Here is a 13,061-nt window from a genome sequence, read left to right as displayed (position 1 = left end):
GTTGTGGCTCCTTTGCCTGATGAAGGATGTTAAAGGTGTTGTGAGTCCTCAGAGTCTGAAGGAGAATCTCAACGTGTGTGATGAAGAGGACATACAGGAGGAGGAAGAGCTCTAGAGAGATGGCTTTCTGTCTCTCACTCTCTTCACCCCACCACCCTCCTCTCTCTCTCTCTCTATCTCTCTCTCTCTCTCCCCCCCCCCTCTCCCCCAGTTCCAGGTAGGACTTTTCGTCTCCAGGATGCCGTTCTTCCTCACATGTTGTAGGCCACGTAAATGGGGTCCAGTTGGTCTCCCAGGAAACCATCGCGCAGGTGCATACGCTGCTTCTCTCCGCGGGAGTTGATGGGGATGACGCCGGGGTCCACCACCACCACCACCCCGACGATCAGGTAGTGCTCCTCCAGAACCACATTGGTTACCAGGGCAACGAGGTCCAAAGCCTCCTGCTCCGATCCCTCCAGTTCCACGACAACCACCAGCAGATTAGTCCATGTGAACACCGCACTAGAGAGGGAGAGAGAGAGAGAGAGAGAGAAAGAGAGAGATTTCAATAAACTTTATTAATCAATTATAAAGTACAAAACACACATTTAAACATACCTTACAATAAAAAGGAAAATATAAATGAAAGAAAATCACCAAAAAACACTCCCTCATCTTTTACAGAGCACAAAACATCATTGTAACCCGAAATATTTTCAAAAGTTGTCAAATCTTTCATAACAGAATAAAATCTATCACTATACGACTCTTCACTAATCTTTCTAACACATTTACAACACTGCTGTCAGTCTGGCCCTCAATCAAACACTTCCTGCTGATCCACATTGTCATCTTGGATCGGCCTAAAATGAAATTTAAACGTTGACACTGTGCTTTCTTCTTCTGTGTGTAATTATACCCACAAATAAAGAGGACTGGTGTGAAAACAACACCAAATAGTTCAAAAGTCATTACTAAGAGGCTAAACAAGGATGTTAACCTGGGACTTTCCATAAAACAGTGGAAAACTGTTTCCCTTATGCCAAATACAGACACTCAGGACTCGTAGCTGGGTTTAAAACTAAAACTAAAGCATTAACCGCTACTATACCATCTAAAATTCTCCACTGTAAATCACCTCGTCAAAGGTGGTTTATAGAGCGCCCTCCAGGCTGGATTAAAACCTTCTCCCAGAGCCAGTTTTTTGTGCATCAATCCTACCATTTAATTTATCCTTGTTTAACACTTTAATGCAGGCCCTATAAAGGGTCTTCACAGACAACTCCTCCAGAGCCATGTTCTCAGCTCCAGATAGCTGCAAATAGAGGCTAGCACAAACCCCAAGATTAGAGTGAGAGGGGGGGGGGGCGAGAGCGAGAGAAAGGGAGATGTGGAGACAGAAAGCGAGGGAAAGGGATAGGTAGAGAGAGAGAGGGAGAGGTGGAGAGAGGGAGAGGAGGGTGGGGTGAAGAGAGTGAGAGACAGAAAGAGGGAGAGAGAGGAAGAGAGAGAGGAAGAGGGGAAGAGAGAGAGAGAGAAAGGGAGGGAGTGAGAGGGAGAGGGGGAGAGACAGTGGAGTGAGAGAGAGGGAGTGAGAGGAAGAGAGAGAGAGACAGTGGAGTGAGAAAGGGAGAGACTGAGTGAGAGAGATATTGGGTGTGAAAGACCTAGAAATGTCAGAGACTCAGCGGTATATATTACCGTTGACTGTGGGGAAAAGGACAGTAGAGAGAGAGAGAGAGAGAGAGAGAGAGAGAGACAGACAGAGAGAAAACACGAGGGAATAAAAAAGAGAGAGAGAGAGCTGGTGCCGCTTTTTTTTTGTTACCATTCCGCAATGCTCTTGTGTGACCTGATGACGGAGGTTTCGATGTCTATAGGGTGATAGCGCATCCCTCTCAGCTCCAGGGTCTCATCGAGGGCTCCCACTACATACAGGGCATCGTGCCTCTCTGCAGAAACACACCACACACTTTCTCACACTCCCTGCCGTGCCACACACAAGTCTGTGCAGGCCACTCCAGGAAGTCGCTGTGTTGTGCAACCGGCAGACTATCCAGATCAGCTCCACCTCACAAAACCACGTGACAGGAATGTTCATGCACGCTCCGGGTTGTTTACCGCCACTGGCGTCTGTGAGCTCTGTCCTGCGCAGGAAGCCCAGGTATCCTGTGCGGGCCCACACGGTCTGCGTGTCACCGAAGCTCAGCCGGGTGCAGAAGTGATCAGCGTGCAACGCCTCCTCACCGTACACCGTGTAGTACCCCGCACCATTGTGGGGAGCACTCACCCAGATCTGCAGGAGCACACCACACATGTCTCTTGGCCCAATACTGGCAATGAAGACAGACGGGAGTGCATCGGCACGGATGTGCCGAGTAAATATTTGCACACACACACACACACACACACACACACACACACACACACACACACACACACATACACACACACACACTCACTCACACACACACAAGCATGTACACACAGAGAAAACAATATTTCTTGTAAATACTAGTGCAGACTAAATTCATGTAATATTGGTTCTTGTCTGTCTGAGCAGTGTTATGGGGCCACTGGCCTCGCCCAGGTGAGAGTCTCCCAGGGGCCCTTTGGTTTCTGTGTTGGCAATGATCACTTTCACCCCTGGCAGGATCTGCAGGAGACAACAGCGTCAGTCACACTACAATAACTCATCATGTGGTATAGGAGAGGTGGGGAGAAGGAGGAAGACAGGGGCTAATGGAGAGAGTGTGAGAGTGTGTGTGTGTGTGTGTGTGTGTGTGTGTGTGTGTGTGTGTGTGTGTGTGTGTCTGTCTGTGTGTCTGTCTGTGTGTGAGTGTGTGTGTGTGTGTGTGTGTGTGTGTGTGTGTGTGAGAGTGTGTGTGTGTGTCTGTGCGTGTGTGTGTCTGTGCATGTGTGTGAGTGTGTGTGTGTGTGTGTGTGTGAGTGTGTGTGAGTGTGTCTCACCTTCCCTGACTCCATTAGTGGCAGACTGTGTGGAGATCCTCTCTCGACTAGTCGCACTCTGAAAAATGCACAAAAATCACAAATTAGCAGCTGCAGACTCTCATGGCCCCTGAACCACCACACCAGTCTCCTGGACTGCTTAGGCAGAAAAAAACACGCATACATGTTTTAGCTGGATTTGTCTTTATGGCAAAAAACACCAAATCACAAGAGGCTAGAGCAATAAACCATGAAAACTATTAAAACCATTTAACCATGAAAACCATGAAACCCCCCTATCCAGAGTGACTTACACATCTATCGGTGGTTCAGTCTGTGTGCACCCTGGGAAACAAACCCTTCACGCTGATGTCACTAACGGCATGCGCTACCTCTTAATTACCTCTTAATGTACACTCCTCCACCAAACTCCAATTTAACAACAACAACAACAACAACAACAACAATAATAATAATAGGTTAGATTTATATAGCACCTTTCACAAAAAAAGGCTGCTTTACAAACATGGTGAGTGGAAATACAGAGAAAAAAAAAAGTTTTCTGTGACAGAGGTAGAGAGAGGAAGAGGAGCGGACAGGTGGAGGAAGGAGTTCCAGAAGGGAGGTGCAGCCACACTCTCTGCACGGCCGCACAGCGAGGACACCTGAGTCAGGGAGTGTCTGGATGGAGTGCCGAGGCCACGGAGGGATTTAATGGTTAGCAAGAGAGTTTTGTACTTAATGCTTAAAAGTCTCAAAGAGATTGTTGGAGGTTAGAAAGTGAGCAGCTGGGAGATGAAACTCTCTCTAGGACCCTGGAGATGAACTGGTCTGACATTCTCCACAGGTGAATTTATCAAGACCCGATTTCTTAATAGCAGAGATGGGAGCTGCTGGCTTCAGAGCTGGGGGGAACATAACCGGCTGTAGGTGACAGATTGATCTTGTGACAGAAATGTCAGGGAGACAGCAGTTTAAAAGAGAGAGGTTGGCGCGTGATCAAACTGTGACGACGTCGTTCTGGAATTAGAGATGATCTCAGTGACAGAGTTCATATTTACAGAGACATGATCTCAGAGATAGAGTTTGTATTTACAGGACAGTTGAAGGAGGACAATCAGATGAAGTGGTCTTAGAGAGATCATGACACATGGCACTGATCTTGAAAGAGATTTGAGAAATGCATTGCATTTTTCTGGGGAACCAGAAGTTTATTACCGGTAGAAACAAGCTGTTTGGCACTACGGCCAGCACTATTCCATATTATCGAAAAGGACAGTGAGCTGTATTCAAGGTGGCCTTGTATTTGACTGCATGGTCAGAGTGTGCAAGGTAATGCACATGCAGTCTCAAGACGTGCGCCAGCTCAGGGGTCAACCGGGGGAGGGTGGGGGTCGGACACAGATCGAGTTTTCCTGGGAGTGGGAGTTTCCAGGACAGCAGAGGCAGACTGGTTGCAGAGAGAGAGATGGCATCGCCGAGGGAGGAGAGCATATTAATGTCTGACAACACTGGTAAACAAATTTTTGAGAAAAGTTTTTGAGAAAAATTTGTTTCCTCTGCTGTTTTAGGTGAAACAAGTAGATTAACTCGCTGAACACGAATGTGTATTTAGAATGTCTGTATCACATACCGTTTGTCAGAAAATTGCGATGTTCATTAAGCATTGTCAAGCGACTAGCAGCGTACACTGTAATGGCAATGCTGGCAACATGAAACAATACTAAAAATGCTTAGCCATAGATTTTCCTTTATAATCACTGTCTGACACTTCACGCCGTTTTTCATAGTCAGGTGCTTTGTAGTTTCCTAGAAAGTTACAAACAACATTCTTGAAGGCTGTCCACATAACACATTCTGCACCCTGCAGAAGACCATCAAAGTGGCTGTCATTCATCACATCTCGCATTTGTGGGCCAATGAAAACACCTTCTTTTATCTTAGCATCACTTATGTGTGGAAACATCTGCCACAGATAAGCAAAGGCCTCACTTTGCTTGTTCGTTGCCTTAACGAAATTGTTCATTAGCCCTGATGTGCAAAGGCGGAAAAAATATCTTCTTTGGATCTACCAATGGGTCACGTGCAACATTCTTCTGCCCTTGCACCAGTTTCTTGCGAGGAGGCCAGACCTTTCTGATGTAATGCGAATCTCTTGCTTGACTGTTCCACTCGCAAAGGAAGCAACAATACTTGGTGTAACCATAGCTGCAGACCCAGTAGAACTGCAACTACCTTAATATCACCACACAAATTGCAGTTGTATCTCGAGTACTGAATGTGGTTCAGCAGAAGCTGCATGTTCTCATACGTTTCTTTCATATGAACGGCATGTCCGACATGTATGGAAGGCTAAATATTGCCGTTGTGCAGCAAAACAGCGTTCAAACTCAAGGCTGATGAGTCAATAAACAGTTGCCATTGTGATGGCTCATGGTCGCAACCGAGAGCACAAAACAATCCATCGACGTCACAACAAAAAGTCAGACTGTCGACTTGAGTAAAATATTTTATCAAATCTTCATGATTGTTGCGAAACACTGCAATTTTCGTGCCGGATGACAAAAGATTCCATCCTTGCAGCCTTGACCCAAGCAGCTCTGCCTGACTCTTTGATAAATGCAAATCTCTGACCAGATCATTCAGCTCTATCTGAGATAATACATGAGGGTTGCTGGATGTTGATGGCACGTAGTCTGGATCAGCAGCAGCTTCCATCTGCATCAGCTTGCAATCATCCTCATCCTCATCCTCATCCTCTAATGTACACACCGCTGGAGGTTTTGGAACAGGAAGACTGTCATCATACAGCACTGGTATTATTCCCGATGCAAGGTTCAGGTACTCAATAAACTTCCTGTTCTTTGAAGAATATCCTGATACATTTGTCATGCAGAAGTAACAATCAGTTATGATCCTTCTGCTCCCTCCATATCATTGGGTTAGCAAATGGCATGGATGGTCGCACACCTTTCAACCAAGCTCGCAGATTACTGGTGCAAGATGCACAACATGTATGATGAGCCCATGATTTGTCCTGGTCACCAATTTTGCACCCGAGGTATAACTTGTACGCCTTCTTAATGAATACAATCATACTCCTTTTCAGTGCTTTCGGAGTAAACTTGCCACATTTGTAACAAAACATGTCACAGCTATTACGACATTGGCACGACATTTCAAAATCTATATGAAATCAAGTCCACAAATCAAGTCTTTAAACTCAGCAGTTTCAGTGATATGAAATGCTCATGCACACAAATGGTACATAGAAAGACTGTTACTTGCTGCAACTGCTAGTTATGTAAGGCTGCATTGACATGTAAAAAAGATAGAATCTTGCAGCTGAGCTTGGACTTGCCCAAGCGTGCCGAGCAACTTCCTGCATGATCAGAAAGAGTTCCTTAGTGTACTTTAAGAAATTGAGTCTCTATTAATGTTACATTGGTCATGGCCATCAGAAATATGATTTTAACCAAAAAAATAAATAAAATTTACTGTCGAGCAAGTAAATCTATATGCATGATATTATGTCTATAAATTTCACAATGATTGTAAAACAAAAGTAGCCGTTTCTCAAAAACCGTACGTGATGTAAAAAGTTCGAACTCACTTCTGTGATCAGCATCAAAAAGTATATTTGGAACACCAAAAACTGTAAAGGAAACAAAAACCTTGTAAACCAGCGTAACGGAGACGTTACGATGAGAGCGAGAGAGACCTTAGAACAGGGTTTAGAATATTATTATTATTATAAACCAAATACAGAGTTTGCAGTATTTCCAGAAGAACAAATTCCATCCAAAATAAGACTACACTGATGAGTAGGGAAGTTGTGTTAAACCAAAACAATGCAACAGAGCCACAAGGTCCATAGATAAGGAGGACACAGAGGAATATTGAGCTCACCAAGTACACCACTGGAGATGGCCAACATCTCACTGAATTCTGCCCGGTTTCTAACATACATCTGACAACCCCCCGAAACATTCTCCAACATATAATATTGCATCTAGCATGTTTCAGAAAAAAAACCCCAACATTCTAGCAACAACACTGGGGTCTGGAGTTTAGTGGAGGATGTGGCCCTGGACATCGGGGGTCTCTGGGGCCGGCAGTACCTGTCATGCCGCAGGGCTCTCATGTCCACGTACACGGTGGTGGGGTCGGGTCCAGCCGTTCCCTGCACAAGAAGAACCGCATTAGACCAGAAATGGTATCATTACCATGGCAGAGGGACCTGAAGATCAGGTGACAGCCATCCCATAATGCACTTGGTGAGGTGCCTTTTCGAAACCGGAGAAGCAATCCCAGAAAGATTTGCCATTCAGCATGAGATGCAAGATTTTTAGTTAATGACATAATTAGTAAACAGCCCTTGGTCCAAGAATAAATTAGCAACAGTAGTAGTAAAAAAAGCAGATTCAATTTAATTAATCAATTAAATTAAATAATTGATTAAAACAAACAAAATGCAGTAAACAAAGCAAAGATAGAATGTTCTGAGCACAACTTGATTTTATTATTTGTCCCTGAAAACACACCAAGAAAGATATTAAACTACAGCTGTGGAAAAAAAGGAAATTCCTGTCACCTAACCCTCGAAAACGCACCGAGGACAACGTTTTGTTGTCGGCTGCAACTGTGTACTGCCAGTCTGAGTGCAGTTCTCAGGACTGTAGGACATTTGGGATGCTACAGCAGAGGTGAAGCCAAGCGCGCACAATATGAGAGCTACGGGACGGCGGCGCTTAGGCAAAGAGCATGGCGCAAGACTCCAGGCAGTCCAACCACCGTTTCTGTTCTGGAACCTTTTTGTTCTAGAAATTACCATTCTAGAGTGTGTTTGGTTTAACACCCTGAGGAGTCAGATATTAACCCTGTTCTCTTACAAGGGAGAAATGGACCTGATGCTTGCTGAAGCACCAATCAGGGAGCTGTTTCCTAGCAGATTAAAGGGAAGCGCTGCACTGCATGCCGTTATACAGGCACTGCTACAACGTGCAGAAAAAGCAATACAAATCAACAAATCATACATATCACAGAAGTGAAAAGGGTCTGAAAATCCCAGATAACCAGCACAAAGCAGCTTTCTGTGACATGCAAATGAGCTAATCACATAAATGCAGATGGACCACACACACACGCACAGGCACACGCACAGGCACACACACAGGCACACACACAGGCACACACACAGGCACACACACGCACACACAGAGGCACACGCACAAGCACACACACATACACGTACACGCACAGGCACACACACGTACACGTACACGCACAGGCACACACACACACACGTACACGCACAGGCACACACACACACACACACACACACACACACACACACACACACACACACACACACACGTGCGCGCACACAAAAAGCAGACTGTCCACATGCTTCCTGCCAACATGTGTATCCTGTCAGGACACCATACCTTTTCAGCCACGTTGCCCAGTCTGTTGGGCTGACGGTGTAGGATAGAGCAACAAGTAAAACACACACACGCACACCAGCACACACACAACACATCGACACCCAAACGCACAGTAGCACACAAACCCAAACAGCAAGACAAAAAACAAATAGAAAAACCAGATAAACAAAAGAGAGGGGAAAAAAAATGAGAAAAAAGTCAGATACAGATCTGTCATCCAGAACCCAAAGCAACCAATCAGAGGGGAGTTAGTGGGCATTCCTTAACCCTCTTTCATTTCCATCTTGGTACCCTCATTTCTGCTATCCATCTCCTCCCCACTCCTCTCCTCTCTCCTCTGTGACCAGTGACTCCAGTAGGCCCACAGTCTCTTCACTCTCACCTGGAGACAGATGGCCACGTTGACCCTGCAGCCGAAGGTGGTGCTGACAGCCCGGGGGGACAGACCCAGGTCCTTGAAGATCTTAGAGAAGGACTGAGTGAGATTGATCCGGGGGCGCTCCTCAGCCACCACCATACAGGTACGCACGCACGACAGGTTCACGTTCCGCAGCTGTACACGCACACGCACACAGACACACGCACGCACGCACACACACACACACACACACACACTCACTTAAAAGAAGTACTGAACTCATGAACTCACAACCACATACTTCCCATCTTGGTGCGGTTAGTCAGCCATCCATCTGTTTGTGTGGGTCTCCTATACATGGTGATTTTAATTGGCATAGGTGAATATACCGCTACAGCGTGTGTGGGGTATTTACCCGGAGAGCCTCGGCCTGAGAGCCTAGCCCCTTGGTGCACATCTCCATGACTGAGTAGGAACAGAAGGTGACACGCACTTTAAACTGACTCACAGCAGACAGCCAGAGAGACACATTACTCTCCAACTCCAGGGGCGGGACCAGAATGGACTGGTGTCCTGAATACACACTACACACACACACACACACACACACACACACACACACACACACACACACACACACACACACACACACAGACACACAGACACAAACACACAGTGAAATTTTCTGAGGTTTTATTCCTCAAAACATAACATGTACCACAAAAACATCAAACGAAATGTCTGATGAGGCAGTGGTGTCTAGGTGGTTAAGGTACTCTACTAGTAATCAGAAGGTTGCAGGTTCAAGTCCCTCCACTGCCTGGTTGCCACTGTTGGGTCCCAGAGCATGACCCTTAAACCTCAGTTACTCAAGTTGTGTGCAGTCATAATTGTAAGTTGCTTTGGATAAAAGCATCACCTAAATTCCGTAAAAGGGAAAATTTAATTTGATGTTGTTTTTACTTAAACAGAGAAAGTGGTAAGCTCTTTATTCAACCATAATATAGCTGCTCTCAGTTGTTTATGAGACTTGGCATTAAGGGTAGTGTAATGGAATCCAGATTAAAGACTTCTCTGCCCAGAAAACACCACTATATTTAACACTATTCATCCATCATCCTGACTGCACAGTTTCTTACTGAATCTTTTCAATATCCATGTAGAATCTAACTACTGTTGATGTTTATGTGTTATTGGTAAGTGTTGATGTTCTGTGTCTGCCTCTGTGTGTGTGTGTGTGTGTGTGTGTGTGTGTGTGTGTGTGTGTGTGTGTGTGTGTGTGTGTGTGTGTGTGTGTGTGTGTGTGATCCTGACCTGCAGAGGCACCAGAGGGCAAACCCCAGTCCGCAGTAGGGGTCCAGGCAGATGGCGATCTGTCGCGAGGGGTACAGCTCACACTGCAACTTTACAGAGCGGCAGAGCGCCGTGGTGGCAGCATGCGACATCTGAGACAGAAAAAGAGCCAGAGAATTTATACCTACAGAACACCTACAGTACCCTACACTAACCTACTCACCCCCGGTAGTACTGTACACACCTACAGTACTGTACACACCTACAGACGACAGAGACGTTTCACCCAGACTTAATTAATGTAGCTAACTAATTAAATGTAGCTAGCTTGCTAATCCACCAGATAGCTTTGTCGGTCATGTGACTGTACTATGCTAGACTAAATGAGCTTGACCTAAATATGTTTTATTTTTGCAAATAATTTACATAATATTTGTCACATCTGAAATTATGTTTGTTGAAATATGCTTGTATACCGTAAGGATTTTTGACACTTTGGCCAACAGCCCCCTAGCAGTACCAATGTGGCCCACTGGGGGTCTGCAGACCACAGGTTAAAAATCACTGTTCTACAGAACCCTACCCTACAGTATCCTGACTCATCACCTACAGTACCTTAATAACACCTAAAATACCCTACTCACCACCGATAGTAAACTACTCATCACGTACAGTACCTTAATAACACCTAAAATACCCTACTCACCACCGATAGTAAACTACTCATCACCTACAGTACCTTAATAACACCTAAAATACCCTACTCACCACCGATAGTAAACTACTCATCACCTACAGTACCTTAATAACACCTAAAATACCCTACTCACCACCGATGGTAAACTACTCATCACCTACAGTACCTTACTCGCAGTCTCTTTAAGGCGAATATAAATTAAAGACAACCCAGCACTGCTCCATGTATTTGTTGATGAGTGTAATGCTAATGGAAACAACCCTGTTAGTCTCCTCAACATTAACCGAATTAAATTACAATTAATATTGTGATTAAAATTACATATTTGAAATGAACCGTCGCTTTCCAACCAGCCTGAACAGGAGACCAATCACAGTGGTGTGTAGTTTTGGTCATTCACTGGACTCCCCCATTACCGTAAACCAAGCAGGTGGGCACGCTACCTTCACCCCAGCGAGGATGCCCGTGGTGGAGACGCTGAAGTCGAGGTAGGCCAGCGTTTCTGGGGTCGGGGGCTTGTACATCTGTGGCGTTTTCTTCCTTGGAAGGTCATCTGCAACAGAGACAATGAGCGATTCATCATTGCTGCAGTTCACCAGACCTGATCCAAAGATATGAGGTCAGAAGTCAGGTATGTTAAGTGTCCCCAGCAAGGGTGTGTGTGTCAGTGCCTCTGTACATGTATACAGAGGCAGGGTGTGTATGTATGTGTGTGTATACCTGTGTCTAATACCATAGGCCATGTTTTCACATCCACAGCAGCTGTTGCCTCTTTGGATTTCAGGAGCTTCATTATTGCTTGTGTGGTCAGAATACACACAGACTTACTGACCTAATACACACACACACACACACACACACACACACACACACACACACTAAAGACCTCTATCAGCTGCACCAGGTGTGTTAGACTGAACACTGAAATAATAACTACTGGACCGAGGAGATGCAGGTATATGTTTGTTCTACCATGACCTACCAGGCAATGCCACACAAATATACAACTACAGGCAATATTAGGTTTAAAATCTAAGCTTTCCATTGATTTTTAAAAGTGTTATAAAGCATGTGTGACGTGAACTGAGCATGGTGGATGAGCCATGAGTGACTGACCTCTACGATCATCTTGACGGTGGGCAGCGTGGTAGCCAGATTCTGGGGGTGGGGGGGTCTGACCGTGACTGGAACACAGCCAGCATACAGGCAACCATAGAACGTAGCAATGAGGTCGATACCTGCAGCAGACCGTGCATACACACGCACACACACACGCACGCACACACACACACACACACGCACGCACACACACACACACACACACACGCACACACACACACGCACACACACGCACGCACACACACGCACACACACGCACACACACGCACGCACACACGCACGCACGCACGCGCACACACGTGCACGCACACACACGCGCACGCACACACACGCACGCACACACGCACGCACGCACACACACGCGCGCGCACACACACGCACACACACGCACGCACGCACGCACGCACACGCACACACGCACGCACACACGCAGGCAAGCACACGCACAAAACGAGATTTGTGAGTAGGAGATTCACCCTGTATTTTTAGATGGACATTAACCCTGTAAAACAAATCCATGTCTAGACTATAAAGCTTTATGGTTTAAGTAACACAACCTTTCCAGTTGTTGAGAGTTGAGGTTGGAGTTACTGAGTTAGAGTTGAGATGCACATTACTGTTGTGTTTGCTCCAACACTAACAACAGAAGTCTTTAAAGTTTTGATATCTAGTCAGAACCGAGGGCGGTTCCTGCTCTGAATGAGCGGCACCGGTACCAGGCGGGTAGACGAGGGCGACGTGGTCTCCTGGGTTCAGTCTGCCCTTCTCCATCAGAGCCACCGACACCCGCTCTGCCCGCTTGTGAAGCTGGAGACACGAGGCAGTGCTGGCCACGGTGCCCTAAACACACACACACACACGCAGACACACAGACACGCAGACGCGCAGACACGCACACGCGCACACACGCAGACACGCACACACAGACACGCAGACGCGCACACGCAGACACGCAGACACGCACACACACAGACGCGCACACACGCACACACACAGACGCGCACACACACACACGCACACATGCATGCATGCACACACACACACACGCAGACACGCATGCATGCACAGAGTTTAAAAACAGCCGAATGAAAAGGATAACACAGTTTGTGTCTAAAAGACATTTGCATTGCAGTATAAAAAACATTTGCATAACACAGCTGATGGACCACAAAGACTATCACTATACACGCTGTGGCTGTTACACACTGCGCATTGC

The 13,061-nt window shown here is 46.2% G+C and overlaps 1 protein-coding gene across 8 annotated transcripts in view; it reads right to left on the bottom strand.

The window, feature by feature from the left end:
• Window positions 1–203: 203 nt before the first annotated feature.
• The window catches only part of dip2a (disco-interacting protein 2 homolog A), a 112,426-nt gene continuing 99,568 nt past the window's right edge, over window positions 204–13,061 (bottom strand). For 4 of the 8 annotated variants that reach the window (XM_035523626.1, XM_035523628.1, XM_035523627.1 and 1 more), the window contains 14 exons: window positions 12,562–12,685; window positions 11,843–11,964; window positions 11,447–11,558; window positions 11,170–11,279; window positions 10,051–10,181; window positions 9,152–9,320; window positions 8,761–8,931; window positions 8,379–8,408; window positions 7,053–7,114; window positions 2,953–3,010; window positions 2,564–2,638; window positions 2,104–2,278; window positions 1,811–1,934; window positions 204–504 (listed from right to left, as the gene is read on the bottom strand). In XM_035523626.1, the coding sequence (XP_035379519.1) occupies window positions 252–504; window positions 1,811–1,934; window positions 2,104–2,278; window positions 2,564–2,638; window positions 2,953–3,010; window positions 7,053–7,114; window positions 8,379–8,408; window positions 8,761–8,931; window positions 9,152–9,320; window positions 10,051–10,181; window positions 11,170–11,279; window positions 11,447–11,558; window positions 11,843–11,964; window positions 12,562–12,685 (1,716 nt within the window). In that variant the 3' untranslated portion in view covers window positions 204–251. Of the gene's footprint in view, window positions 505–1,810; window positions 1,935–2,103; window positions 2,279–2,563; window positions 2,639–2,952; window positions 3,011–7,052; window positions 7,115–8,378; window positions 8,409–8,760; window positions 8,932–9,151; window positions 9,321–10,050; window positions 10,182–11,169; window positions 11,280–11,446; window positions 11,559–11,842; window positions 11,965–12,561; window positions 12,686–13,061 lie in introns of those variants that run through there. The other 4 variants (XM_035523630.1, XM_035523629.1, XM_035523631.1 and 1 more) reach the window with 2 other exon arrangements.

The sequence above is a fragment of the Electrophorus electricus genome, chromosome 2 (assembly GCF_013358815.1).
Source record: "Electrophorus electricus isolate fEleEle1 chromosome 2, fEleEle1.pri, whole genome shotgun sequence".
NCBI lineage: Eukaryota > Metazoa > Chordata > Actinopteri > Gymnotiformes > Gymnotidae > Electrophorus > Electrophorus electricus.
Note: the sequence above shows the minus strand (reverse complement) of the source record. Positions and strands in the feature narration are given on the sequence as shown.